Raw genomic sequence first — 14,403 nt, 5'->3', positions numbered from 1 at the left:
CGCAATGATCCGGCGTAGTCGCATCGTCGTCTTTCAGCCGCATCCGACATTTCCATTGTTGCAATTTTATTGCCGGTGTTACCGTGCTGGCGGAGATCGTAAAGCACGCAACAGCGCTCGATACTATCGGCGGCGAGCTCGACTGGCTGATGGCTGATGGGCCGCGCGACCGCACCGCGCCACATAATCGCGCGCCACCGCCACCGCAGCCGCGATTTTCATTCGTTTCTAATAAATTGATACGAGGGCTACGCGACGCGCCATTGGCCGACTCGCTCCCCGGGCCTCGATCCTCGGACCCTGACCGTAAATCAACTTTACAACCTTTAATTACAGATATTTGCCGTCTCATGTGAGCGTACGGGATATCGGAGGGCTGTGCTCGCGAAAATATAGCGTAATAATGGGTATTGACCCGTAATGGCTCGCCTGTAGGTACTATCGGCCGCCTTTGTCTTGATTGTTCGAGCGAGAGTATATTCTTTTCTGAATGATTGCCAATTACATCGAATGGCCTCCTGAATTCCACTGAGAGCGATACTTTAATCTTTCTCAGTTTTGATTTGCATTCGAATAAATGATTTATGTGTTATTGGGTATAAGATCCAGGGTTTATGTTGTGACGTTCTTTGATTCATTGGTGGTTTTTAATGGTGTCAAATCCGTAGCGGGGATCGTGCTCAAGTGTAATAATTACAAGTAGAAGTGAGTGCAGGAGTGGGCAGGGACGCCACAATGTTGCACCGGATAGGGCCGGCCGCTGTTTTAATGTCTCTCAGACGGAATTACGCTGGATTGTTCTCAACTTTACTGCCCCCTTCATGATTGATCGTTGTATCCTCGGCCTTATGTCATTCTCGCGCCGTATCTCCTGGAATTTGTACTACAAGCAATAAATATTACATTGAGTTATGGTAATTTCGCGAAATTATATACTATATTATGAGCACTTTACTGGCGCTGTGTATTATTAGGTTTCTTAACCCTTATTAGTTACGAAATTTCAATATGTTTCGTAATGTGCTTAAGGTTTATGAATATTAATCTGTGTTCAATAATAATTATTTGGTCTTATTGGGGAGGAGTTTTTGTTCTTGTTATGCACATGTTTTGTTCTGAAGTGTAGAAATTAACACTAGAATGATCGTATTTCTAAATTAAAAGCTCGCTGCGAGGGGCAATAAATTCTTCCGCCCATAAACTTATAACGACTGTCTAAATAGAGGCTAGCTGTCGTTTATAGCCTTAATACTCGAATAAGAAATAAAATAAACACCATGCACTTGTGTTTTTGATGCATTTTGCACACCCTTTTTAATTGTAAATAATATTCAAGTGATTTTATAATGCAATATTAGAGTGAAGGGAATTAAAATGAAATAATTAACTGGGTTTTTATGTAACAATAGTGTTGTATTTTATTTCTGAGTGATGGCAGACTTTTTTATAATTTTGCATTATTAGCTTGTACCTAAAAAAAGTTTAGTTATAAAACTATTTATTCGTTATTTTATCTAATTTCGGTATGAGGAGTCCTTGTGAAGCATGTGTTACAGATAAAACATACCACAATGATGACTTTGGCGATCTCTGGATTGTATAATTTTTTAACAGTTTTGAAAAAAATGCACTCAGCCTATATTCAGATTTAGGCAAATTGTAAGTATTTAACATTATGAGATAATACGGGTTTATCTGCCACATTAACATGAATTTATCCGCAATCGTAAATATTTAACTGTTGTAGAGGAGTTTCTGTAAATAAATTTGTTAGTAGATTATTACCTAGGCATGCAGTGCGACTCAGAATAACTGACCTCACATAAATTCATCATTATCATTAATTATTTCATTGATATAGCTGTTTATACCTACTTACATAAAAATAATGGTGTAAGCACATAGCAGTCTTACTATGACAAGCCTGAGTACAATAGGAAACTATCTATGTATCAAATTATCTAATCCAAGCAGCGTACGAATTGCGAAACAAATTCCTGTGGAGTTAATGTGCAATTAAACGCGACTGAGACCGAACACTTGGAGTATTACCAACACTCTCGAATAATTGAGATTGATCGAGTCGTGAATCGAGTGGGGCGGCGCAATCAAAAGCGTATCAGACCAATGGGAGGCCGGGCCGGGCTGGCGGGCGCCGCTCATTGGCCCGCCGCGGGGTTGTCGGGCTCCAAGGGCCTTGATACTGCTCTCGATAAGCGGGAGGCGTTGAATGTCGATTCGATCGATTATATTATCGCCCGTGTCGTCGCGCGCCGCAGACCGCCGCGCTAGTCGCACCGCGCGCTGCACTTGACATTTTGATGACCCTCGCACCGTCATTAATACGCTTGTGTCATCACAACATTTTATCACCGTATTTAATAACCAAATCACCATTTTACACTAATAAAACGTCGCTCGGAATTTATTAACGCACCTTAACCAAATTAAATTTCCAACTTAATCTGGCTGTAAAACGGTGTGCAAATCAAAGTTGCAATCTGCAACACTTAAAAGAGATTAGTCGGCTAATCGGCTGTTATTTACAATCCTTTATCAGCACTTGGAGGCGTTCGGTTAGACGATTTACGACAGTCGCGAGTTGCCAACACAAAAGAATTAGCCTTTCTAAGCGACACCGAGTGCCAATAAATATCGGGCGAGGTGCGAATAATCGCGAGCAACACTGTAGCGGGGAACACTCGGAATTTATTCCGTACGCAGTTCCATAAAGCGTACGTTAGTCCAGTGAAATTCATAATACAAATTTAGCGTAAGGTTTCGTAGGAAAAGCAATAATTTGTCACAATTGGGCACGATTAGATTGGCTCCGCTGGCGATTTGACATAGGTCGTAAATAACGCTTCGGGCGGCCGAATTGAGTGAGCCGTCAGCCGCGCTCCGCTGTGTGGGCCTTTATAAATGGTACGTGTATGCAAATAGCGCGCGCGGCTCGGCGCACGCGCATCGAATCGCGCGTTTTCCGCCGCCGGCGAGCCGCGCGTTTTGTGGAAATCGTTATTGGGGTGATTGCTTTCATAAACAATAGCTTTTGTCCACGGGTTCTTGTAAGCGCAGTGTTATTTAGACGCAACGGGACTGCCGGCCCCGCCTGATAACGCGCCCAGCGTCTATGCAATGTTGTTTAGAAGCCATTCGATGTTGGAAATCGTGCTTTATCTGTACCATGTTCAATTGCGGGTAATTTGTATTATGTATTTACGATATTCTCGTAATTCACCGTAACCACTGACCCATAAGTTTCCGAGACTCATTTACCTCTGATTTCGTCATGTAGTAGGTACCGCACTCACTACAATGTAACAATAGCTACTTTTCTTAACTTCTAGAAGATTCCTTTTTGTACTTACTTAGAAATTACTTACAATTTAACTAGCTAAAATATTATATGAATGCACTAGTATTTATTTAAGGCGACCTTTAAGTCTTACTTTATTAATAGCATTGCATTGAACCATAGAAAAGTTACACATAATCTTGCACATCAAAGCGAGGTGTACTATCAAAACATGACCAGCGTACTTTGACACCTGGGTTCTTAAGTTTATGAATAAGTGTATTGAGAACTTAGAGGTCATGTTATTGTGGGTGAAATGTTGGTCATAAAAGTCGCTATCGGACTCAAAGCAACTTAGTAGGGGCAGTAAAGGTTGTCAACGTGCTGTGACGAGCCTGGGTGGCGAGTGCAAGGCGAATCGAGAGAATCGATAGTCAGAATTAGTGATGCACGAATATCGATTTGAGATTCCGAACTATTGTTTCTTTTGCGGAATCGGAAAATGGATGACACATCAACGGTTAAGAAAAAATCATAGCTATAATTTGATGATGATGTTAGGAGCATTACTGAATTTCAGTTTAGTTATGAGAAAAATAATACCTATGTATTTACTACTTTTTATTTATTTTGTATATTGTTAGGTTTAAGGGGTTTTAAGTTACCCAAAGGGTTCCTTTGCCTCTTCAGAAAAACATTTCTAAATTAGAAGAAAATATATTTTTACGGTTCCAATTGGAACCCTTCGTGTGCGAATCAGACTCGAACTTCACAGGTTTTTTACTGACCCATTCACAGAAGTTGATCATGAGTCATCCATTGTTATATTTTCTTATTGACTTCACGTTTCAGTTTACGCTAAGTATCCTATTAGTATTTAGGTGTTACCGTTACTCATGCTTAGCTGTTGATGATCAACAATAATATGTAGGTAAGCACTCGGAATTTCCAAATATTACTTGTAACATTCACGTTTCTGTAATTTCCATATGAGGTAGGATTAGGTGTTGAAGTTTATGTTTTTACATAATTCTCTAAATGGTGTTGGATTTTTATTTTCTGTTTGCTGAAAAGATGATAATTATGGATTGCTTGTTGCTGAAAAAGTATGTAGGTAGTTGTACTTATTTCTGTTATTTGAATTCATCTGTTTGGGCCTTGATCAGATCTTGATAGATCAGGATCTAAGGCCCTATGATTAAGATCAAACTAGATTCAAACTTGAATATTTTGGGTTTCCTTTTTCTGCTCTTTGGTTATTCCTTCATTAGCTAAAAACCTAGCAGGTTAAACTCGACAAAAACTAGACACCTACACCACACCAAATATACTCCAATTCCTGCGCATCATGTTGTTCCATTTACTTCAAACGTGGCAATTAATCTGGACGGGTGACGTTGCCACCCCTTTCCCCCTTTCCCCCAAGCCCCCGACTCACCCCCTCGCACCCCCGACGCCAGATAAACGGGGGAATGATTAACTGCAGACAGGAAGACGGATTGACAAATAGTCGTTTAGGTATTTCGCTAATGTTTCGCTCTCATTAATAAACGATCGAGGCTGTTACGTGCGGGTTGGTGCTGTTTCGGGTGCTCGCGATTTGGGAAAATGGTGGTGCAGGTTTTTTGTGTGAGTTAAGATAAATTAATGACTTGGATAGGTTCATGAAGAGTAGGAAGAATGAACAAATGAATCACGAAATGTAGGTGATATCCAGGAATTTGTCATTTATCGAGAATATTCATTTTACTTTTTGACTTGCAGCTCCTAATAATAATCGTAAAGTGGACAGACATCAAATGCTTCGTGACAGAAAATCTTCATAACAACACCTTTTCCATAGTAGCCATTTTTATTAGGTATATAATATACTTTATATGTACCTTCAATGGTAAACGTTCCAAAGACATAATTTTATCTATATTCTGCATTACCGAATATCCGCAACACTCTGGACCCAATCATGATACACCGTAACAGGAACAACCCGTAATGCCGGCAGGCGCTAGACAGCTTGTAACTCGATATCGGCTCGTGACTGTGCAAATGTAACGAATTGTTCGGAACAATCATCCCAGACATAGCTGATTGATTGCTGGCGCTTCAACAAGGCAAATTGAAATAACTTGTCCAAGATAATGGTGCTGATAACTGATAATGCTGTAGGTAGTACGATCTACTGACATAGTTTAAATTTGAAGATGATTTTGCGAAATTGCAATGTCTGGTGGAAAATTTCTGGGTTTTTCTTAACTTGACGAATAAAACCTGAGGTTGGTTTGTGGTGTTCCATATCAAGCGTTTGAGATGTTTTGTTCGATTGATTAGAGACGGTATTATAAGGGAGGGTATCGTTATAGCCTTACTGATTTCGCGTATTGGATGTTGGATATGTTCACATGTCAGGCTGTATTTGACATCCATAGTAACAAGTGCGAAAGTAATGCCGTCTGCACTCGGCGCAGTAATGGCATATAAACACTGTTGTTTTCTTGTTCCAAAGATGTAAACATCAGAAGCTGACAGTTCCAGTGTCTCACAAGCGTAACTAAGTGGCTAACAGTTCCTTATTGTAAATCGGAGTGTTAGCTGTCGGCACGGATTCGTCACGTCATCGGCCAAGTTAACAGCCAAATTACAGTAAATCAAATACTCGCAAACTAGCCACATAGAACAAACGGGGCTGGCTTCCGTGGCCACACGGGCTGTGCTAAATCGGGGCCACTAATGCTCGGGCGCATCGTAAAAGCGCGATCTGACTCGCTCGCGCCCGTAAATCATCGATCGTGCGATGCGATGCGATTTAACACGCTCGCCTTGTTGCCCACTTGACGTGTTTGCAACACCAAGCGCTTTTTAGCTTGATCATTTACATCGATACTTTCATACAAGATCCTGTTGAATCTCCTATCAAGCGCTGTTAGCTGAATTTTATATTCCACTACTAGAGGATCTCCAACAGCTTATTTTACCTCTAAAGACCCCAGTGTTGTGAGATCACATTAAGGCGTGTAATGTCGTCATATAAAATTGTGATTAATGCTCCCAAGGGATACAGGTGGTGATAAGTTATGGTTGTCAACGTAATCAGCTTTTCTTCTCATTTTATCGTCACTGACTTTATACGCGGTTCAAGTAGTAAAATAGAATCTTTTCATTCGATAGCTTTATTCTGGTGAGACTTGAAACATAAAGTGGGCTACGTAATTAATATTTCTTAGTACCTAAGTGTTTGTCTAGCGCAATCAAGCGCTGTATCTGTTTCTATATTGTTATACAGACGTGGTTTGTTTTTACGACCTTTATGAAGTACGCTGTAAAGGGTTTTACAACTTGCAATAGTGCGAGTGTACTCTCCTATTCGAAGTTATATATCGTAATGAACATGTTGTATGTTTGTCAGACTCTTTTGTTAAGTACCTATGCTATCCCTCAATTTGAATTGGTTCTGTGGTATTTCGAGATATTTTACTACTGACTTAAGATATAAGTTAATTTAAAGCAATGTTGGGCGGCTTAATTTCGATTCGTATACCTAAGCACACTTAGTTTGAGTATTTACTTGACGTTTATTATGTGATTATTTAAAACACAATTACCTTCACCTGTGATGAAGAACACTTTTCGAGCAACAGCCCCAATTGGATTCAAGGAAGCTGCGGGCATCAGTTTTCCTGTATATGTTCATCATGAGCTAATTTCTATTTCTTTTGTTCCAGGCACTCCAATAAACCGGCTACCAATAATGGCGAAGTCTGTGCTAGATCTGTATGAGCTGTATAACCTGGTGATTGCTCGCGGCGGCCTCGTGGAAGTCATCAACAAGAAGCTCTGGCAGGAGATCATCAAGGGGCTGCGGCTGCCTTCTTCTATCACCTCTGCTGCCTTCACGCTGCGCACACAGTAAGTGGGATTGAGTATTTTAATGATGATGATAGTGCATGATGAGATTGTCAAAAGATCGCTTCCCATGGGCAAGAATCGATGTGCTTTTTTAGGAAGGTACGATTCAGGAGCAAGATGAGCTTTTATAGGAACTAGGCATAAGAGATTTGATTAAATGAAGTTCACAGCTCATGTTATATTACTTCACCACACATAACATTATTTTAACCTTTTCTTAGACCAAATATTACTAAATCAAGTATCGTTGAAAGAATAAAACATGTGGTACCGATGGCACTACATCAAACTAAATCCTTTTGGCTTTCGTCGACTACTTCCAAATCTTTATCCATTATCCTTCTATCTAGAACATGATCGACAAAAGGTGTGTCTGTGTGGTCCTACAAGTCAGGAGCTCGCTCCATATTCGACCTGCTTTGTATCACATCCTCATTCAAATTCTCACGAGCTGGAGACAAAAGATGGCCCACAAAGCGCTACGTGAGCGACCGGCGCGACAATATGACAACTTCATAATTAATAACCTTAGCTCATCTCAGCCGATATAATTTCCCATTTATCTCTCTAAGAGTTCCTTCACCTCTCCTTTTGTCGGATGCCATAAAGGTGGTTTACGTTTATGATTCAAAATGTACGACGGTTACGCACGAACCGATGATTTCGAACGCAGCTTCTTTTATTTCGATCTGTTTCTGTATGCGACTCGTTACGACAATTTTCATAGTGTGTTTGGACTTTGAAGTGATTTTGTAACTAATATTTCTGAATACGTCGTAGATTGTTGTCCTAAATAGGTATTGTGATTCTAGAAAGCTAACCGTTGTTTGGTTTGTACACTTTATTGCTTCATTAATGCAAGACTGATGTTAGTTGGAAATACTCTTATGTACAGAACGTTTAAACAGTTATATATCTTTATTCACAATTCGTAATATAATCATGTCCAGTTTCTTACTGTAAATGATTAGTCACAGGTTGAATTCTAGCGAGACAAAAGTATTCTGATGCCAAAGCATACACGTAGAAACATTTATAATTTTAGACTAACAGTAATGACGAATGTCGTATTTTATAGATCGCATGTGACAGTTTTAAAGGTGGCGTTTTTATGACGAGTCGGCTTCCATTGTGTTACGCATTAAATATGTGACCACTTAATATGACATATGGAAGGTACACGCGACAATGGGGTCATATAAAATTGACACACTACAGAATAGGATTAGAATTGTAATGACACGTATTATACTTGAAGGATAGACTTTTGATAATAATTGAGCTTGGAATATGATTTATAAGGTTGTCAGGCCGCGGGCGGAGTAATAAACTTATTATTAGATCCATGCGTTCTTTAGGATTGCATGGTGACATCTGTTGATTTATTAGTAAGTTGATAGATACGGAGATTAGTTTCAATGATAATAGATTCGGGGAGGACTTTGGCGGTGTTGCTTTGCCTTGTCCTTCATTCTATTTTGGTGTTCCAATATTTTAATGTCCTTTGTCAATAGCTCATAATAAATTCCTAGTGTCATAAAGTTCTATAGCTCAAATATTAAAAGTATGGTGGTCTTTGTTTCCAGATACATGAAATACCTGTACGACTACGAGTGTGAGAAGAAGAACCTTTCGACCAGGAGTGAGCTGGACGCGGCTATAGAAGGCAACAAGCGAGAGGGTCGTCGTGCCTCAGGGCAATATGATGCCCAAGCTGCCTTGGCTATGGTAAGTATCATTATCGAACTTAATGAAATGAGAGAACTCTGAAGTCTATAAAAGAATTGCTCAATTGTCTGCACTGAATCCTAAATTGCGGAAATCTTTGTGCGGAAAATCTGCCTTTCTGTTTCGCGCCCATGGTAATGCACCTGAGGTCCTGAGTATACATTTTGACATGGACACTTATTGAAAACCGAACAAAGGCTGACAGCTGAGGCACTTGTACTGAATAATTCGATGGTTTTTCCCATATATTAGGCTGTGTTCCGATTTCGTTATTAGATCATGCTCCAATTTGAAATTCAGTAAGCTTTACACAGCATACAGCTTTATTTATCCCTCTAAACTTATTCACTCTGTTAACCATATTAGTGTCATACCCAGTCTTACTTCAAGATAGTTATGACATAACGTCCTGTCTTCCAAAAATTTTGGAAACTATACATCCGTGGTCTGGTGGCAATATCAATTTCTTTAATAAGTACCTTAAGTTACAAAAACTTTTGTTGATAGTAGTCACCTATCCATGTCTTAGTTGAGTACAGTCATGACAAAACCTCCTTACTTACAGCCGCCTCTAAACCGCGTGCCCGCATCACTAGCCCAACTGTCACAGCATATGCAACCACTATCACTGTCGCTCGGGGGCGTGGCGCCGCGTCTGCCACCGCTGCCGCCGCATGCGCCGCACATCGCGCAACACGACATCGAGTATAGAGTGCGCGAGTATATGAAGATGATTCAGCAGCAGAGGGAGCTTATGAGAAATGGTAGGTTTTAACAAAGAAAATTTACAATCAAATGTAGGTACTTTTCAAAGTCAAAGAAACGGTGTGGCAAGGAGTATTATCTCAGTATGATGATGATGTCCTCCCAGCCGATTATCGGCTACGGCGGCTGTTCTCATGTAAGGAGATTAGCCAAGTATAAGCTATGCACAGCCCTGATTTTCAGATGTCCCCTGATCATTGTAGAATTTAAAAAGATCATTTTACACGTACGCAGTTTAATGATGAGAGTAAAATTATGGTCATAGTCATAAAAATATTTGTGAGCAATGATGCTAAGTAGTTCATTCTGATAGGAGATGCTATTCCGTAGTGAAACAGCCTCACTTGTAAAGAACTTTTCACTAACACACGTCTCCGGCATTCTGTTTTGTTTAAGGCTCCTAAGTTTAAGATAGTAATAATAAATTCCTTCCCCAGGTTCCGAATCACCCCCAAGCAATGGTCCAGCCCCGATCATGTCACCCCGCGACGCAGCCGCTCTGAGCGCCATTGACGTCTCCCGCCTGACGCTGTGGTCTTTGTATAACAACAATAACAACAACAGCCCGCAGCCAGACCTTGAGCCTCAACGGTAAGTTGGTTCATGATTATATATACTTACTTCATGTTTAGAAGATGGAGGTCCGACTCAGAACTAGGGTGCACCATCATTTTAAAAGCACCTAAAGCCCTTTGATTTGATGTTGGCAAAATCTTCGAATTAAGAAGGATAGGGTCCTGCATGACTAGTTTATAAAAGTCCCAAAATATCTAAGTAGGTACTTTGACCGGGTTTTTTGAAGGTGTATCAAGTATGTCTGTTGGTGAAATTATTAGCAATTGTCTCGGAGGCAATTGCGTTAATATTGATGGCATGACATTGATCAGATTGAGCAACATTTACTTTAGAGTCAACAAAACAGTTGACATCTATGTCATCCTGACATTTCCTTATCCTCAGTATGGGTTACAGCGAGGCTCTGAACCTGAGCGAGAGCCCCAACTCGCAGACGAGCGGCGGCAAGCGCGAGGCGTGCCGGTCGCCCGCGCCGCCCGCCAAGCGCCGCACGCCGCGGCCCGCGACGCCGCCGCACAGCCCGCCGACGCACCGCGCGCGGCGTGACGTCGCCTCGCCGCCGCAGCTCAACGGCATGCCCACTAATGGTGTTAATGGTGCTGCCTTCAAAATTACTACCAGAGGTAAGGATCATGCTTTGTCGTGCTATCTGCGATATTAGAAATTAGACTTATTATCCCTTATAAAAGACTGGTGGACTCGGTCGGAAGATCGAGAAGTGTGGAAGCAAGATGGACGCTAAAAAGAATAATAAACATCCCTTATATACCCTCCGCTGCTTTCACTATCTAACAATGCAATAGAATGAATTTTCCGAGCATGTATATTTGAACCACAACACTCTTATTATCTGTGTTTATTGATCTTCTTTCAGTCAAGTCCTTTGTCTAAAATCTCCTATATGTAATAATATCATCATCTTTCCCCCCAGGAGACGCGAGCACAGGAGACCAGCAGCTGGTGGTGTCTATAGAGCTGAACGGCGTCACGTACGAAGGCGTTCTCTTTCCCTCCGGCAACGGTCAGAACGGCCACAGACAAATGGTCTCCTAAACACACCATAGTAGCGTAGTTAGCTGCGGTTTCAAGCATCTAATATTTCTGAACAGCCTTTAATTCCAGAATAATGTTTTTGGAAAGATTTCGGCTAAAATTGGTAATTTTCAAGTATCTTCAGGGAAATGTTGCTATCATACATGGAATGTTGACGAATTGTCCATGTTTAGGAGTAGCGTTGGGTGAGGGGGACGTGATTACTCTGTATTGGGCTCACTTCATAGTTTACCATTCCATCGTAATATTGTATTCTATAATATTGGAGATTGTTTCAACATCTTCCCAGTTCCACATCTCCTCGCCCTCCTCTTCACAGCATAGGCAGTCAGCTTCGTCATCAGACTGTGTATTTGTAGTTGAGTTTATGTCTTGATTTCTTAAACTAATTTATAGAACAAAAAATACCTATTGATTTTTATGGAACAGTTAACATCCTTAGCTTCCGCTATCAAATATTTGTAATATCTTAAATTAGTCTGATGTAAACTCAACAGAAACTTTGTCAATTTAAATTGACGTAATTATTGTTTCCTCTGAAAAGTATTCGGGACTTGAAATCGTAAAATAAAAAAGTATTGTTTTAAATATTGAACTCAAATTATTCGAGATAAGTACAAAATTTTCACATTACGGATCATCCAATAGAGATATTATCGTACTTAGTTATTTTAAAAATGTGATTAAGTTTTTTTATTTGATTTTTTTTCAAAGTATTTATAGTTCTCAAAAAGAAATTACACTGCCTAAGAAGAACGTGGAATTATTTGTAAATAAAAATAAAAGAATAATTTCATCGCTGTTCTTTAATGGATGTTTTGTATGATAATTTTAAATTTTAATACATTTTTATGATGTCATACGGCAATGACAATTTGTGTAAATATAGTTTTTAGTTATTATGTTATTTATAATTTGACAGATGTGTGATGAGTGGACAGCGCGCGTTTGTTCTTGTGTTTGCCTGAAACGGAACGTGACAGAATATATATTTAGATTACGTTGTTTTAAATTCAGCTGCAGAGTGAGTGAGCAAATTGGAAATGCAAAGTGCCATTGAGTGAGTTAACTCTCAAGTATGGGTACTTAATTTTGTACTTATAATTTGTTTCCTTATTACTACCAGCCGCTTTTCTAGTTAACTATTAGTTGTAGCATTATAAATGTATGAAAACCGATCAACGTGACAAGTAATTGAAATAAGAAATGTGTTTTCATACGTAGTGTGTGCTACAGCTAATAAGGTCTGTTATACATCATCAGTCGGATGACGTAATCTAAATATATTTTCGTCGTTATTGTATATTATTGTAAATAGAGATATATTGTGTGGAAGTAGTGCAGTTATACACCGTGTCGTAAGTTTGTGATTTTTGATTCAAAAGGTGTATGTTAATTTTTCTATGAAGATGTCAGTATTGTACTTAGTGAGTAGGTATTTATAAATTGATTGAAGCTCTGTATACTTTGAATGGGAGAGACTAGCCTACTGATGAATGGAGCAGATTCTTTCGTTAGGTAGGTAATTTACTGCAAGTTTTCTACGAGAAAATTAATAAGTTATTTTATGAATAAAGTAACAAATAATGCAATGGGTAAAGTGTCTTCCTCATTCAAAGTATACGTTGTTTCTCTTTGAAATATAGAAGTAAAATAATGAATGTTACTAAATAACTGAGGTACACGTTTTTTACATTTTTTATTTCAGATTTTCGCCATATTTATTTATCAGATTATTTCAAGGGAAATAAGTTGGTAAATGAAAATTGCGAATCTGAAAGTAATTCTCGAATAGGCGTTTGATATAGTCAAACGATATTATTAATTTTATTGATGAATAATTCAGACAGAAGTACATTTTTGGACGATATTTCGGGCTACTTAAATCCGTTCACAAATAGTTCGTTAGCATCACAACATGCCATTTCTTAGTTAAGTGTAATTTTAATAAGTAATCGAATGATATGTGTCCGTTTGTTCGCAATCGAGTCGTCGGAGCTAAGGCAGCTTGCCCTATTCATAAGTTTCATAAAATAATAACCGTAGTGCAATAAGCGATATCCAAAATTACGAAAAAAAATCTCCAGTAAAATAGAAGAAAACTTATCGTAGCGTTGTTGTAAAAAATATTGAAAAATGTTTTTCTTTTGTAAATGACTGATTTAATGTTTTATAACTTTAGTTAATTTAAAGTATTTAATTTTAAAGGATTATTGTGTAAAATTGAAGTAACTATTAGCCGCATATTGGAGCTAAGTAGTGGTAGATGTTAGTACATTCCTGACAATGTACAATACTTGTTAAGAGCATCAGTATATATGTACTGGCCTACTTATGTACAGGTAGTAAGCCAGCGGATTACGCATTAGCGAATTTCGTATTACACCAAAAATTTTTGATGTATTCAAATAATTATACACAATTAAATAATTATGTATTACGAATTATTTATTTTATTTTACCAACTTGTTTTGAGATCCTAGTCACATTATTTTCCAAGCTTATAAAAAAGTGCATAGACAATTTGCATCAGTTTTTCACCTTCTATATGAGAAGATCGGTACAAAACAAGTGCGAAACACTACCAACTAGCCAACATACCCTGAAAATATCTTAAAGCGCTATCTACCGTGATTGCAAGAAATCTTAAACGTTGAGTGCTGTCAGCGCCATCTGTTGTCTAGAGTGGGAATCAGCACCTAACGCTAAGTTCGTGACGTGAGTATAAGAACGCTCTGTACAAACAAGATCTCGCGTGTAACGAGTTTATTTATTGTTATGATAGATGGCGCTACAAGTCCTGTTTGAAATTGCTCATGCTAAAGCAAAACTATGAAAAAAGAGATTGGTTATTTTTTTATAAGTTTTTTGTTACAATATCTACCTAGTATAATGTATTGGATTTCAGTATCATAAGGCGTTTTACAGGGTTTCGTACAGATAGGGTGAAACGGATTTCTGCACAAAGGACCATAAGTGTATATAGGTATATAGAACCCTGTTACCTACTACTTACGACCTGGCTTTTCGTATGTCAGCTGGCTGTATCTCATGAACGTTGATGTTTTTTTATAAAGAAA

General features: G+C 38.9%; 1 protein-coding gene across 3 annotated transcripts in view; it reads left to right on the top strand.

Moving 5' to 3' along the window:
* LOC110371269 (protein dead ringer) overlaps positions 1 to 13,767 on the top strand; it is a 109,415-nt gene extending 95,648 nt beyond the window's left edge. For 2 of the 3 annotated variants that reach the window (XM_049845249.2, XM_049845251.2), the window contains 6 exons: positions 7,018 to 7,201; positions 8,788 to 8,929; positions 9,495 to 9,693; positions 10,132 to 10,285; positions 10,655 to 10,893; positions 11,202 to 13,767. In XM_049845249.2, the coding sequence (XP_049701206.2) occupies positions 7,018 to 7,201; positions 8,788 to 8,929; positions 9,495 to 9,693; positions 10,132 to 10,285; positions 10,655 to 10,893; positions 11,202 to 11,323 (1,040 nt within the window). In that variant the 3' untranslated portion in view covers positions 11,324 to 13,767. The remainder of the gene's footprint in view (positions 1 to 7,017; positions 7,202 to 8,787; positions 8,930 to 9,494; positions 9,694 to 10,131; positions 10,286 to 10,654; positions 10,894 to 11,201) is intronic. The other variant, XM_021327429.3, reaches the window with a different exon arrangement.
* Positions 13,768 to 14,403: the final 636 nt, after the last annotated feature.

The sequence above is a fragment of the Helicoverpa armigera genome, chromosome 15 (assembly GCF_030705265.1).
Source record: "Helicoverpa armigera isolate CAAS_96S chromosome 15, ASM3070526v1, whole genome shotgun sequence".
Taxonomy (NCBI): Eukaryota; Metazoa; Arthropoda; class Insecta; order Lepidoptera; family Noctuidae; genus Helicoverpa; species Helicoverpa armigera.
The sequence above is the reverse complement of the archived record's forward strand: the minus strand, read 5'-3'. Positions and strand labels throughout refer to the sequence as shown.